We start from the raw sequence: 16260 nt of genomic DNA, 5'->3' as shown, positions 1-16260 counted from the left end.
GGTGGGGGAGGCGGGGAGAGGGGGCTGTCACATATTATGGCCCCACTTGAAGCAAATGTATTGAACCCTATGGGGTACAAGTTTTTCAAATCCTGTTCATTCCCAGTCCCATTTTATGTGCCTTATTCTTCATTTTACACACTTCTTTTTGAGGTCATGTACTCTTGTAAGTGCTCTTAAATTGTTCTTTACAACAAGGTGGAGTATAAATATAAGGAAATATGTAAGTGACATTGCAAAAAGAGGTCTTAAAGTCTAGAACCCTGTGGCTGGGAAGACAACTATCACTGTGGCTAGAGTTAAGGAATGTGACAACGAGAGTGCAATTAGGACAACCCTGCAAGGGATTATAGGTAGCAGGCAGATCTCAGTTCTCTGCTGTTTGTTGGTGGTGTGATCTGAGGCATGGTATTCTCTAAACCTTTTTTTTTTTTTTTTTCTCATCTCTTAACGGGTGACCTCTTTGTGATTGGGGGATTGGTTTAACTGAGGTATAGAAAACACACAACACAATCAGTATCAGCTATTGTTATTACCATCTTTTGGACAATCTGCTGGTGGGGGGTGGTGTGGGCCGCCACTCTTGTCATTGTAAGAAGGCTCCCCCACCCTTCCACCCCTGCTCCTTTTCCCACATCACCCACACCCACGAACTCCAGGCAGTTGTCTCTCTCCAGGTCCAGATACGGATCTCGCCTCCGGAGCGCATCTCTACACCTGCAGCCCTCCTCCAGGGAGCAGCGCACACATCTATGGTCAGATCTTGGGAACTACTACCAAGAGACCCAAATGCGAGGTTCCAGCAACTCCACAGCTGTCTTAGTTCTCAGCCCCGACTCTGTGCTTTGATTGCTATATACAAGAGAGGTCTGCGAGGGTGGGGTGAGGAGTCCCAGGAGAGCCACTAGGTGAAGCTCGCTCCCTCGGGCTCAGGTGGTAGACAGCTGGACTCACGGCTCCTCTGTAAGGAGAGGACCTGGCCCGGGACAGGGGAGATTCAAGGGAGTCGCGAGCCTCCCCCTCCGCTGCTCTCTCTGACTTAACCCTTCGCCTGGGAGAGGTCGACCGTCGACGGGTGTGAAAAGAGATCTGTTTGAGGCGCAGGCCTTGGGGCGCTACTGAGTAATGGGGGCAGGTTTCGTAGAAGAGCTCAGAGCCCTACACGTTTCCTACAGCCGATAACATCAGCGTTTGTCAGGTGGTTCGTGCGGGCGAGTGTGTGTGCGCGCGCGCGCGAGTGAGGCGAGGGGGCGCGCTCACACAAAGTTTGTGCCTGCGGGTGCGCCTCTGTCGGCTCGCCTGGCTCCGAGAGCTGCAGGCGGGCGGCCGGGGGCGGCGAGGACCCGGGGCGGAGAGGCCGGGCTGGAGGCGGCAGCCGTGGCGATGCGCCGCGCCCCGCCGAGCCCGTCCCGCCGCGCTAGGTGAGCCGGCTCCAGGCGCTCCGCCGCGGCCATGGGCACTCTGGGCAAGGCGCGAGAGGCTCCGCGGTGAGTAGAGGTGGCGGCGCCCTAGGGACCGTCAGTTTCCTTTCTTGGGGGAAAGGACAGCTGCGCGGGCGGCCCTTGCGATCTTCTTGTTGATGGGCAGACGGGAGTTGCGGACGACAAGGACCTTTCTCCTGAGGGGAGCTGTTGGAGGGGATGGAGGACCTCGGGGAGCTGGGGTCTCAGCTGACGTCCGAGGAGACCCGCGCGAGAGGCGAACGGGTCCCGAGCGCCTAGCAAGTCGCGCGTCGGGTGTGGAGGAGGGATTTGGGGCTGTGCGGGCGGTGAGGCTGCGAGACCGAGTTTGCCTGGAGGGATCCAGAACGGCTAGGACCAATGCCCTTCACCCATGTGGTACCCAACCTCCGACCTCCTCCCGAATTTTCCCCGCACACCCGAACTCCCATTTTCCCACTCGCCGACTCTCCGCGCCCCCAGCACCTGCTGCTGGCGCGGGGCGCTGGCAGCGCCACCTGGCGCTCTCTTTCGGTCCTGCCCCAAACGGCCAAAGGCGTTTGTAGCGAGCAAACAAGCGGAGGTGGCACCGCTTGGTTGCCCCTGCGCCAGAGAAGTTTCCAAATCCTTGGTTAGCAAACCATATAACCTTCTGAATGAGAGCCCGCTCTCCTCCTCTCCACCACTGAGATTCTAGAGAGATGCTTAAGAGGGTCTTGGGATGGCAGGAGATGAAGGAAGAGTAACACTTAGTTAAAGGGCTCTTGGCAAGAGAAAAAGCCCTGGCAGGGCCAGGCAAATGAAGACTCCCAAAGGACCGGAAGTAGGCTGCAGCCCGGACGACGTCCGGTCTCGGTACAGGGCAGAGCAAGTTGTGCACTTCACAAATCCATTCACATAGACTAGGATATGACTGCGCTTGCCCAGCCTGCACAGCCAAACCGACAGGGCCAGGGTGCTTTGTGATGTTGGACCTTCTGTACTTACAATCCCCTGGACTAAGGTTTTCAAGTCCTCAATGCAGTCCTTGCCCCCACTCCGTGTATCTGAGGGTCCACCACTGCACTTTTCACTAGACTGGGAGAGAGGAGCATCAGTTAAATGGAGTCTGTATTATGGGGAGGAAAGGACAGGACTTCTAGAATCCTCACTAGAAGCTAATGGAAGTCACCTTCCCCTGCAAAGCAAGCTGTGGGAGTTCCAGTTCTCTCCCTCCATTTCATCTTTCACTCTTTTATGCTGGATTTTATGATAAGGTTAGGTTGCAACTGTGACCCCTCTGAGATACCTGTGCCTTAAGAAGATTTCACACAAACCAGTTCAGAGTTTTAACAACATATTTCAGTAAGCTCTGTGGGGCCTTGGCCACTTTTAGGTCAGAAACACCTTCAAGTTGGGGCTTGGGTTGTGATTCAGTGGTAGAGTGCTCACCTAGCACGTATGAGGACCTGGGTTCGATCCTCAACACCACATAAAAATAAATTAATAAAAATAAGTATTGTGTCCGACTACAACAAAAAAATAAAATGTTAAGAAAAACACCTTTAAGCTAATATGGGTATTTTGTTTTGAGGGGGGTATCTTGTTTTGCAAATTAAACTGGTGACATTTGGCTTAATTATCCTTTAAAAATATGCATTTTCAGAACTAGACTATTCATTATATCATTTGTCAAAACACCCTTACACCTTCCTACAATAAAATATCTCATAAATCCTTATCTGCCACCATTTCACCAGAAGAGACGGAGGATCAATTTGAGGATTTTTCATAAAGCAACCAGTCAAGAGACTAAACAGCAAAAGAGCCAAGTTTCCATTTATGGAGCAGTTAATCCTATCTTAGGGCAGTGAATTTTTAATAATTCCCCTCCCCCACTTCCAATGCCCAAGTCTGGTATCTCAGGCCTTCCTACTTTCCAAGTTGCATCTCACCTTCCCCCTTTTTTTCTACCCTAAATACTTCTTTCTAGATCTTTCTTTATTCCTATCTATCACAGTTCATTCTAATTCTGGTAAAAGCACCTACCTCTGAGAAGTGCCAAATGAATCAAAGTGGTTTCCCTTAGTGGCCACACCAGGACATGTTACTAGAACTAGAGAACAGGGTGGGTTAAGAAGTCCTGATTGACCAATGCCACCAACTAAGAAAGAAAATCGAATTTTCTCTGAATCTCCAGTCACCTCCCAGCTTTAGCAGGATGAGCTCTGTTTGCAAAGCAGGACAGGTGCCCTATGTGCTGTGCTTTTGCCTCTTTTCCAGAGTCTAGGGGAAATTACTGTGGAAAAGAGAAAAGAGACTTTTACCTGGAAGGACAGGACTTGTGTTTTTCTCCTACTCTGCCTTTTGAGGTGATCTAAATGATGCTAAGGCAGCAGGTGAAGCAGAAAACTAACTAATCCCTACAATGGGTTTAAGGAATTGTCAGTACTTCCAAGAAGGGAAGGGAGCCCAGCTGGGAAATATGGCATGGGGCCTAGGAGGCTGGGTTTTAGATTGCTTTGCCCTGGTGGCCAGTCACATTGCCTTTCCAAGCCTGGACCTCTATATCTATAGGCAAAGAGTTTGGAAAATGAATGTGAAAAATCCATCCAGCCCTGAGGTTCTGAGGAGAGTTTCAAGGACCTGAAGAAGGAATAAGGACAGAGATTCAGCCTCTGTATTGTAAGCTATGTTTTTGAAGGCTTCAACTTGTTTTACATTGAATTAACCTTTTCAGCCTCTCTGTGAGTCTGCTTGCCAATTCTGATGTAGTGGAAGGTTCACAATTGAAGGCACAGTACATGTTTTTTACTCTAAAGCCATGGAGGCTCCGGGAACAAATCCCAATCCAGCTCAAGTTGTGCAACCTTTAGGCTCTTTTCTAACTCAGCTTGAGTATCATGAGATGAAAATAACAACTTCAGAGACAATGCAGATCCCCAACACAGTGCCCCCATAGCATAGGTACTCAATTTATGGTGGCCATTACTGTTTTGTTTTTAGATTATCATTTTATTCTGAGGCTATCATAGGACCTGAGTAAAAATCAGTAATGGCCAGAAACTTGTTTGAGTCATCATTTCACTCTTTCAGGAATCACTGCCTTGGGTTAGCAAAACTCAGTAACCAATTGGTGATTCGTTTTAATTGGCCTCACTCCAGGTTGGAACAGAGCCTATTGCTACCACAGACCAGTGTCCCAGAGATAGTTTGAAACAGAATCTGAAGCCCCGAGGTGCTCCCTCCTTTTGACTGGCCTGGTACTGATTGGCCCGTGTTCAGAGAGTTGTCTTATGGCAGGCTGGCTTTCCAAAACCCAGGTGTGCCCAACATTTTTTGTTGATCTAAGCACTTAGCCCCTTCTGAGTGAGATATTATCTTGTCAGAGAAGCTCTTCCAACACTCACCCAGAAACTGCTTCTCCCTCCTCTGAGGACATCGTATTTCTTGTCCTTGACCCTCACAGGACACTTACTTAAGAATTATGTAGTTACCTTTTTATTATCTCAGTCTTATTCCCCAACTAGGTTTAAAGACATTCTAGATTGCCTAACATACAATGAGTATATTTTTTGGCATACAAAGTACCCTCAGGTATACTATCTCACTGTGGTCCCTCTAGCCTAATGCAATGTCTTGCTCATAGAATAAGCACTAACCGATTAATTGATTCCATTTTGTGTTGATCATAAAATGTGATGAGCACAAAGTCACAGTTATGGGGTATATGTCTCTTGCACTTTGTCCTTTCAATATATATATATATATATATATATATATATATATTGATAGAAACTAAGATAAAAGATACAGTCTTGCCTCTGCCTTTCCCCTTTGGGAACCAGGAAACAGCAGGACAGAGCAATCCTCAAGCCAGGGCAAAGAGCCATAGTTGCAATCCTAAAATCTCACCTGTCATTTGCTGGGGAGATGTCTCTTTAACAGCCAACCAGTCCATTTGGTGCATTTGCTAAGTGGGAGGGGTATGTATTCTATCAGCCCAACTCTGGGGATTAATTGTTTTATCTCCACGCCTTTTGCTGTCCAATCTGCCTTCAGAGCCTGGCGCTGCTCTGCTTGCCCTCACTGCCTTCTCTCTTTCCCCAGGAAACCTTCCCATGGCTCCAGAACTGCCCCTAAAGCAAGACTAGAGGCGAAATCAGCCAACAGCCCCTTCCCTTCCCATCCCAGTCTGGCCCAGATCACCCAGTTCCGAATGATGGTGTCCCTGGGACATTTGGCCAAAGGAGCCAGCCTGGACGATCTCATTGACAGCTGCATTCAATCTTTTGGTGAGTTGGCTAATTGCTCCTGTGCATAGAAATCACTATATTACTTTGTTCTTCCCTTAAAAAATGTTTTATAGAATAGCAACCTAAATTGTATTTTGGCTTTAAAAATAGCTTTTGAGCCTTTGAAATGTTGGAGACAGTCTGCAGTGCCTATGGCACATGACTATGTGGGTGTAATAGGTCGTGATGAGAGGTGCAATTTAAAGTGAAAAAAGTTACTGAACAGAGTTTGCATTTTCATTTTTCTTAGGTTGGAGATCTGTCTCATGATGAAAAATATCATAAAATAATATTGTGCATCTGGTCCTCTGACACTTTTTTGTCCTTGTGTTCTTGGGGTAGATAAAGTCTGTGTTACGTGAGCAAACATTGTTATCCAACAGAAATTTGAAAGCCTTTGAATCATTTGGACAAATAATGTCTCGATAATTCCTCTTACAATCTGGAATTGCAATTGTGTCTGTGATTAGAAGATTCTGGTTAATAAATGTTATGATGGAGGATCAAGGAGCTGGGAAGTGAGCGTGTGGACACACATACGGGCAGCGAATTATCCAGACACTGCTCTTTGTCAACACCTGTACTCATCACAAAGGGTACTCGGGCTCAGCGGAGCTATAAAGCAATTCTCTGAAAAGATTTATTTTTAATTTTATAAGCACTACCTTTCTTTTGATTATCATTTGTGTACAAGTGATTGGAAAGTGCTAAATATTTGCTTTGTTCCAAAAGGGAAAAGATTAAATTAATGGATTTCTATGAAATCTTTGAATTCAAAGATTTCCAATATCCAATTCCTCTGTTTGCCCCTTTTTGTATTCTTCCATCTCCCACTGGGAAGAAGATGAGTTTGTTGGCTCAGCTCTGTAGCTCCCACCCCAGCCCTGGTAGCCTCCCAGAGAGCAGAGAGGAGGGTTAAGCGGATCCCTGGTAGCACAAGAGCTATTAGATCTTAGAACTGGTCTATTGACTGGACATGTTTAGTGTTTGGTTAGACTTATTTATAGAGATACTCATTTAGTACAACACTGAATCAACTATTTCAAAATTAGTTTAAACAATCATTCCTAAAATCAATGCATCAAATCATGTGGAGGGGTTTTTTGTTTTGTTTTATTTTTAAGTAATGCAGATGGCTGGACCCCACCCCCAAAGTTTCTGCTCCAGCAGGTCTGGAGCAGGGCAGGGCCCCCAAATTTGCATTTCTAACAAGTTCCCAGGTGATACACATGCAGCTGCTCTAAGAACCCCACTGAGAATCACTGTTTTGCAGTGCTGTTTATTGTAGACCTTTTAACTTGAAAAAGAGGGAGAAAATCTAGGGGTGTAGTTCAGTGGTAGAGTACTTACCTAGCATGCACAAGGCTCTGGATTTGATTCCCTGTACTGAAAAATAATGCAAGGGTTTTATTACTAGTAAATTCCTCTTTATTTACATATTTATCTTTCAGTTAAGGATGAATTTGGGAGCAAAATGAATGATTTTCTTTTTCAAAATGTTCTTAGAACACATACATGCAAAGAGATAAGTAGAAGACGGTGGAAGCCAATGGGTACAACAGCCATTATTCACATGCTGCTTGTATCTAGTTCCCAGCTTGGATAAATTGCAAAGTTCCTTACCCACTTTTTTTTCAGTCATATTTACTGGTCCTTAGCAGAACATAATGATTGTTTTATGAAAAATGACTTATTTTCTTGCTCTTTCACTATTAAGAAAATTAGGATCATTAATATATTTATCATATTATCTTTCTTCCTCAGAGCCATTTAACCACCTGCTGAGTGCAGGACTCTTTTCCTAACATTCAAGTAATCATGATATCAAACAGAAAAATATATAACCAATTGCAAAGTCCTTCCCCATAATAACCAAGTGTAACCCACTCCTTTCAACAAATTCTACAAAGGCACTAATTCATTGTTTTGGAATGTGTTGAACTCAAAAAAATTAATAGCTGGGCTGGGATTGTAGCTCTGTAGTACAGCACTTGCCTAACATATATGAGACCTGGGGTTCACTTCTCAGCACCACGTGTAAATAAATGAATAAAATAAAGGTCAATCAACAACTAAAATAATAATAATAATTATATATATATATATATATATATATATATATATATATATATATATACACACATACATATATGCGCTCGTGTGTGTGTGTGTGTGTGTGTGTGTAATAGCTGTAAAAATCCCACTGAATCTAATGGTTTTTTATTCATTATCAAGAAACATTTTTAAGCCCCTAATTGCATCTGACTTGCTGGGCAATGTGTAAGAAGAATTACAGTGACCAAACCCCCATGCCACTAGAGCTTATGATAACTGAGAAGTGTACTATTTAGAAAAACATATATATATATATATAAAAAATATGTACATATATGCACACACAAAAGATGGTTGATGATAAATGAAGGTATGCAGGAACAATATGTGCTTTGCACCCAGCATGTGTATACTGTGAGTAAGTGTACTCTAGTACGAGGTGGCAGATTGAGGAGCATGGCCAGTCTCCAGACTGTCTTGGGCCTAGGGAATGCTGTGGGGAAATGGTAAGGTTAGAGCTCAGGGTTTGTTGTAGTATACTGCAGAGTTTCCTGTCACAGAATTTACATGAAAGAGGCAAAAAAAAAAAAAAAAAAAAAAGACTATGTCTAGAGGGGATGGGAGTGCTTTTTATTCTCTTCTCCATCTTCCATCTTTGGTTATCAGTTGAGGTATCTGTTAGGATATCTGTTGGGATATCTGTTTTGTATCCGATTTTTACCAAAAAAAAAGCTCTCTTGAAGATAGACTGACTAATTCATTAGTTAATTTGGCTCCAGCCTCGCTATCCAAAACAGTAGCCAGTAGCCACTGGCTACACCACGGGTTTATTGTCATATGCATTTCAATTTGTTAAAATTAAATCAAATTGAAAATTGAGTTCTGGAGCCTCACTAGTCCTAGTTCAAGTTCAAGCAGCAGTGCCTACTTCTGGACAGAGTAAATAGGGAATATTTCCGTCATCAAAGTCTGTTTTATGGTACTAGAGAGGGTAAATGGTTGACTTGAAGGGGGAAAAGTAGCAGATAGATTTTCTGGAAACTATGGGATTTGCATTTCACTAGCATTTATAGGTGACAGTCTGAATACTGTTAGCAGCATAGGCATTCAGAAATCTTTAGGGATGGCTGTCTCTAGCATTATTAACTGTTAATTTTATCACCCACACTGTTCTCAGAAGAAGTGTGCATTATAATGTTTATGAGAATAGATAGCCTGCACATACAAATTAAAGGTATGTCTGAAGGTCTCCAGCAGACTTCCCAGTGTCTCACACAAGTTTACAGACCTGTGATTAGAAACTTAGTGCCTTGAGTCATAATTCATTGCTCTAACCATGGAACAGCCCACTCCTACCTTCTGTTCTAATCAGAGGTCATGTTTTACATCCCCAATATATTACTGCCAGTTAATCCACTCTTCAGCTGAGCATAATGAGGCAAATCATCACAACCTGGTACATTTATGTCAAATGTATGTGAATCATACCATCTGTTTCAGAGGTAGAAAGACCTATGAGATCATCAGGGCTTTTTATTTTTTATTTTTTTTCCACTTTGTAGTAGGGCCGTGAACATTGGGGACAAATAGAAGTCTTTAAATGTACAAATTCATGAAGCCTCTCCTAGTTTCCTCAGTGTAAGGCAATTTCTGATAGCATCAGAAAAGAAACACACACACACACACACACACACACACACACACACACACACAAAGACCCAGAAAGCACCTGTCTGCAAGCAGGCCTTCTGCTCTGGGGAGGGGTGAAAAAGAAACTCAATATTTTGTTTTAACTGTCAATGCAAAGAGAAATGAATCCCTGTATCTCATGTTTATGGACTATCATTTATTTTTTTCTTATCACTTCTTATGTATTGATTTTCTTTTATACTCAAAACAACTCTGAAATAGGTCAGGTATTACTATCTTTTTTTGGACAAACAAGAAAGTGAATTGAATTTCTGAGAATTGAAACAACTTGCTCAAGCCCATGGCCTAAAAAAGAAACATGTTGCTCATGTTCCTCCCTTACCCTTGGCAGCCACAGCAACCTGAGCTGGGGCAGACTTGGATATTTCTCTTCTGAACTTCCTTCCTGCACTCAGGAGACCTGCATGCCACACAGGATAGGCCTGCACCCAGTTCTGCAGGCCTGGCCTCTCCAGATTAGAAATTTAACCCATTCCATGTAAAAAATATTTGTTAGACCCCATCTTTTAGACCATCAAGCATCTTCCTGAATTTCTTTTTAATTAATGAATTAGTATATGCATTTTATTAATGCTACTTTGCAAACTGGAAACGGCCCCAAACGAATAACGTATTTTCCCCATCATGAAGCTGCTAGATGTTAAACATTTTGTAGACCTTAATTAAAGATAAAATATTATATTTGATTTTAAAATCAGAGTCAAAGAAGGCAAACACACTTGTTGGGATCACAGTTCCCCTGCTGGCAAAACGAACGTTAGGGATTTCTCACCACTTTGCAACTTCAAGTCTGTGCACCAGAGCAAGGTGCCCACAGGTAACCAGAGAACAAAACCAGAAATAAGGGCCATGACATCAATGAGCACTTAGACCCAAGAATTGGGAACAGCAAGAACCAAGTGAAGATTAGGGTCAGGAAGGAGCCTTAGTCTTACCCCCTGCTGATGGTGGACTATATGAAGCCCACACCTGACGGAAAAGCCTCCTCAGTGGAACCCCTAGTTTTTGGCAGTCATGACCACAAGGTTTCACATGTAAAGCATGGTTCTGGGGTGCGGCTCCCAGGCACACCTACTCTTAGTCTTCTGGAGTGAATTGCCATTTTATGGTTAGGATGCCTCTTATTTTAATGAACCCTCTGTTGTATCTTTGACTGGCTGGCACCACCCAGTGCCTCAGGCTGGCATGCTTGCTCTCTTATATGCATAAGTTACAGTGACCATCAGGCCTTTGGAAGGTGGGAAGTCCCTTCCTGCTTATCTGTGCTCCCCTGTGTGCACTGTTCACAGCAGGCCTCCCTCAGTAATAGAGTATGGTCCATCTTAAAAAGAAAACTCAGGAATTCTGAGTTTTTTCAATAATCATCCAGAGATGAATTTTACTGCCAAGAAAGACAGTCAAGGACTGGCAATAGTTGAAAACTTGCATACTACATTCTCCTAGGGCACTGTGCTTTTACCTGTTTTGATCCAGTTATCTTCCTCATTACTCTATGAAGTGGGTATTGTTTTGCTCTTTGAACTGTTAGGGAATTGAAACTTGGAAAAGTTCAATGGCCTATGTACAGTGCAGCTCATTATTGGGTAGGAAGCTATGATCTCATAGGTCTTTCTACCTCTGAAACAGATGGTATGATTCACATACATACCTCTGGTTAAGTTATCTCAGGCTCAAGACGTTCTGCTATACTAGACATTCTCCAACTGTGATGTGAGGAGTAGTCTTTAAGGGAGGGTGTTCAGCATTCTATTCCTGTAGGCCAAACCCAGAACTTTCTATTTGGCCAGTTGTCACTCTGGTTTTGATGGAGGTGACCTACGATAAAACTTCTGCATAGCCCATTTGCTTCCTGGACATCCCAGAGGTTTCTCTCATGCTTTCTAGGAAACCCTGAAGAGCACAAATCTCTGGAGAAGCAATGGAGCAAATAGGTTTTTCAAGCTATGAACTAGAAAAGCACATGAGGGAAATAGCCTCTTGGGGATCTTAAAGCAGTCCAGCCTTTGTGTAATTAGAGGCCCTGCCTGTGAGCAGGTTTGAAACCCAGGGACAACTACTATCAGATTTTCCTGCCTTCCTGTTTCTTCTCAACTAAGGTAAACTGTCTATAGAACTAAACTAAGTCTGTAAATCTTTTGACCATAGAATAAAGAGAATGTGGATGTCTGTTGTAACTATAATGTTACAAAGGCAACTTTCCTACTATATGTTTCTGCCTTTATGCAGCACTCAGTCCTGTTTCGTAAAGCATGGCAGGGGCAGGCTCCCTAATTAACGCCCAGCCTCCATGGGTTAGTGGCTTAGCTGGAGAGGGGCTTCCCAAGAAATCACCCAGATATACCACTTCACCAATTTATTTTTTTTAAGGCAGTCTGTTGACCTAAAGGTTATTAAGAAACAGTGTGAACAGAAACAGTCTGCTCAAAATCAACAGAGACAGCAGTAACAGAACTGTGGAACCATGGAGAAGGACAGTGCCACCCCAGGCCTATCTTCTGATCTAAGAGCCTATTGGCCTTTGCTTAATGCATTATCGTGTCCAAGCATTGTGCCTTATTCTGCAGGAGTAGTGAGTTTGAGCTATAGCCTAGCTGAGGTACCCTAGATTTACTGGGAGGAAAATACAGGGCAAGAGGCAAAGTATGGGCCAGCTTTGGGGCACACCAACTAGGTGTGCTTTTTAAAATTTTATTTCACCTCTAGTTGCATTATCTCCTAGCAGTGGTGTGCTGGATTGACTGGTACCAGCTCACAAGAGCAAGTTGTTCAATTTTCAAGAATTCTTCAAGCTTGCATCATTAAAAATTAAACTATATTCACTTAAATCATATTTTTACAAGAAGGTCGGAAGTATTCAAAACTTATCACTTCCTAATACATTACCATATCTTACTATGATCTGTGCTTTTGAGAATATGTCTATTTGGTATAAATGCTGTATAATGGCATGCAGATGTGCAGTTGCTTCCCAAGTCCATGACCAGTAAAATCATGCTAGTAGCTTAGCTTGATATTGTCTATGTTGGAAGTATTCACATTTTGGAAATCAACAAATGCTACTATCAGTGCTTCCTGTTCAATGCCAACCCTAGAGAGACCATTGTCAAACGTTTACCAGCACACCACTGTCTTCCAGGTATAGAGGATGCTTACCACGCAAAGTGTTTAGAGGGGAAGGGAAACTCCCTAACTGGGAATCTTATTTTGTATCACCTAGTTAGGAGAAAGTAATAATTTTTCCATTGTTTTGCTTCTTTCATATACGTCTTTTTTTAAAAAAAAAATCCCCATGTGTTCTTCAAAGGAAAGAAACAATATACCGTAGAGATAAGGAAATCAAATATCAGTAAGGTTGAGAAGTGTTCTTGAAGTGATGATGGGACAAAACTTTAAAACCAATGAGAGATTCATATTCTGTAATTGAAGTTATCACTCTGTGCTTTTTTAAATTTTTATTTCGCTTCTAAAAATTCTCCAGGATTAAAGCATCCCTTGTTTCTGATCAACCAAATCTCAATTTTGTGGACTTCTGTTCATCATGTATTTTATGCTCTGTCTCTTTCTTTCTGATTCCACCCATTTAGTCATTCTACTACATGGTAACAGGTACCCTTAATGTATACAACCAAACTTTTATTGAGTGTGTTTTTGTAAGTTTGAGTGATAACTGTATTTCAATTTTATAAACTGTTTATATCTTTTGCCTATTTATCACCTGCTGCTTAATTAATGCTTTTTTATTACTAGAGGTTTGCAAAAGCTTTTTATATTTAAAACATCTGTTAACTCTATAGATATTATTTGCTACAGGCATTTTCTTCTTTTTTCCGTTTTTATAATATAGTATGTAGAAATTCACATTTTTATAAAGCTAAATTTGTCTCCATTTCTTTTTTCTTTCATTAACTCTAAGCTTTAAAAATTCATATTCCAAAGACTTGGTGAATATCTCATTGACATTTTAATTAGAGTTTTATTAAATCCATTGTGTAATGCCACATCATTCCTGTTAGGGATGACCAGTAAAAGTTTGTGAGTTGCTCCTGGAGAAAAATAAGTGTTGAGTTTTATTTCTGAAATTGACATTGGCTTGAAACCAAAGTGCTTTAACAGGTCACTTTGTAACTCAGAGCTTTGCTTTTTCCTCATTGTGATACTATTGAAATGAATTCTGAAACTAAAAATGTCTGGGACAAGGTTTCATTTTGATATGAAATGTGAACTTGAAAAAAGTTCTTCAGAATTTGTATATTTAAAGAAAGTGCTTTTTGATTGTTTGGAGACTCAATATTCTTAGGGTGGAGTCCCAACCATATTTAAATCCATTATATCTAAATTATTAATATAGACTAAGTTTATATTGTTCTTACATAAGATTTTTTTTTCATTGTGGTAAGATATACTAACAAAATCAACCACTTACCTAGACTTTTAAAATATTTAAAATATCATCGATTAGTAATACCTAGCTTTTCAGTAATTATGATGAATAACAGTGTTTATATTAATATTTTATATACATAGTCTCATTTATTCTATAAGTTCTTGTATTTGTGAAGCTCTAAGTGTCACTCAGTTCTCTCACTTACTTTTTAAATATTAATGACTTTTAAATCACTCATATTCACTATAGAAAACTTAGAAAATACAGACTAGCAAAGGGATTATATCATTCATTCTACCACAAGCAAGATTAGCAATATCAACTTTCTTGTTTCTTTTTTTTTTTTTCCTAAATTGACTTCTATGGATAGTTACAGGTAATATAATTATGTTGACTTTTGATAAAATACCATAACTTTACTTTCCATAATTCAACCTTCATATTTATAAAATGGTGTGCTAACCCACAAAGTTGCTATTCTGTCCTGAAAAAAAAATAATTCTGGCATAATTCTTTCAACTATGGGACATAAAATTGAAGGTTGCTCGGCAACTATAATGATGCTAATGAAGAATTAAAGGAATTACAAGAAGAGTACTTTGTTCTTTCCAGTGCTAAATTGCAAGAAGCCTGACTGATTATAATTGTAATAAACAAAGAAAAAATACTTCCATTAACTTAAAATTCTATCCCTCATTTTTGTTATGTATAGTGAAAGTTTTGTTTAAGCTTTACTTTCAGAAACAAAAAATCTTTTCTTAGCTTTCTTAGGGAGTCTCAAGTAACCGCTAGGTGAGAAATACAAAGACAGAACTGCAAAGAAGCTCCAGTGGGTATAGCTGGGATTCTTCTGCTGTAAGGAAGGGGTGGTGGGCAGCAGTTGAGGACCGGAGGCCATGTTGTCTACTCGGTTTTTGCCCAGACTGTGGTCAAGGGCCCTGGGGAGATTGCTGAGGTTCTTCTAGAATCTTCAAATAAAAGAAACTGTCAGAATGGGATTGAATTGGAAGGACACCAGTAGTTAACTGAAATGGACAAAAAGGAGTAGGGATTGACAGTTTTGTAATGAAGGAGGGAAGAGAATAACCAGACTAGTAAAGAAGACAGTTGAGGATGAAGATATCTGAGAAATAGGAAAGTTTAGGCTTAAGCCAGTTAAGTGAGAGTTTCTGGGTAGAGGAGCAAAAGGAGCCATATAAGTCTTTTCTTCATTGATCTTCCTGAACCACACAGTCTCACACATGTTTCTGTTACTTTGTGAACCATCCCATTTTATGGGGGAACCCAGGGCATTCAGAGAGAAAAAAAAAAAAAAATCCCATAGTTGAATGTATCTTGTGAGAATGTAGTTATAGCCTATAGAGCTTCCTTCAATCTGATGAGTGGTTCGTTGTTTGGGTTAATTTTGCATTTATATATTTAAATACCATATGCATATAGGCTTTTTCATACATCCTTCCTCCTCACCATGGGTTCCAGCTTTTCTCCATTTAAACCTGCCATGGTGGGCTCATCATTTCCCTCTAGTCCCATGCAATCCAGGCCAGACAGTGAGTCATTCCACTTCTTCTATGCTGCTTTCAGAAAATAGCCAGTGACCCATAGTGCCTGCCACTGAGCTGTCTAGTTATTGTTAAGGACAAGTGCCTGCTCTCAGCGATGAACTCTGGGGTTCACCTGAGTGTATGGCCTCAATGAAGCAGCTCCCCACACTTACTCTGCCTGTGGTCCCACCACCTGCCCTGTCCCCGGTGGCTTAAGAGTCTCATTAGCTAATCAGTAACCACCAGGGTCAACCTTAATGGATTTAGCTTCAGTTAACTGAGAAAAAGGGCATCCTGAAAATTTTGGAAAAAAGAGATGGAGGAGGACCCTCTGGATTAATGAAGATCAATTGTAGTGTATGATTCTTACTTCTGAAAATTATGTGTCTATGTGTGTTTACACCTACATTTTTAATATGTTATTATATATATTTGGAAATTTGGGCACTAATTGGATATTTTATGATATTAAAGAATCACTATTGTTTTGTGTTGTGTTATTATCTTTTAAATTTTTATCAGCATGTATTAATTACATGTATTAACAGGGTTCAATGTGATATTTGCATACATGTATTCATTGTACACTGATCAAATCCAGCCTTCCTTTATCCACTGTTTTCTCCACACACACCTTTCACAGCTTCTGTTAATCACTATTCTACATTCAGGTTGACTTGTTTTAGCATCCACATATGAGAGAGAACACGTAGTACTTGTCTTCCTGTTCTGGCTTATTTTACTTAACATGATGATCTCTAGTTCCACCCATCTTTCTGCAAATAACAGGATTTCATTCTTTATGGATGAATTATATTTCATTGCACATATGTGTATCACATTTTCTTTATCCA

At 41.3% G+C, this 16260-nt stretch overlaps 1 protein-coding gene across 2 annotated transcripts in view; it reads left to right on the top strand.

Moving 5' to 3' along the window:
* The first annotated feature begins 1332 nt into the window (after positions 1-1332).
* The window catches only part of Rasgrp1 (RAS guanyl releasing protein 1), a 68601-nt gene continuing 53673 nt past the window's right edge, over positions 1333-16260 (top strand). For both annotated transcript variants that reach the window (XM_076848478.1, XM_076848479.1), the window contains exons 1-2: positions 1333-1487; positions 5529-5713. In XM_076848478.1, coding sequence (XP_076704593.1) covers positions 1453-1487; positions 5529-5713 — 220 coding nt within the window. In that variant the 5' untranslated portion in view covers positions 1333-1452. The remainder of the gene's footprint in view (positions 1488-5528; positions 5714-16260) is intronic.

Source organism: Callospermophilus lateralis, chromosome 3 (assembly GCF_048772815.1).
Source record: "Callospermophilus lateralis isolate mCalLat2 chromosome 3, mCalLat2.hap1, whole genome shotgun sequence".
NCBI classification, from domain to species: Eukaryota; Metazoa; Chordata; class Mammalia; order Rodentia; family Sciuridae; genus Callospermophilus; species Callospermophilus lateralis.
This window is presented reverse-complemented; position numbering and strand designations above follow the sequence as displayed.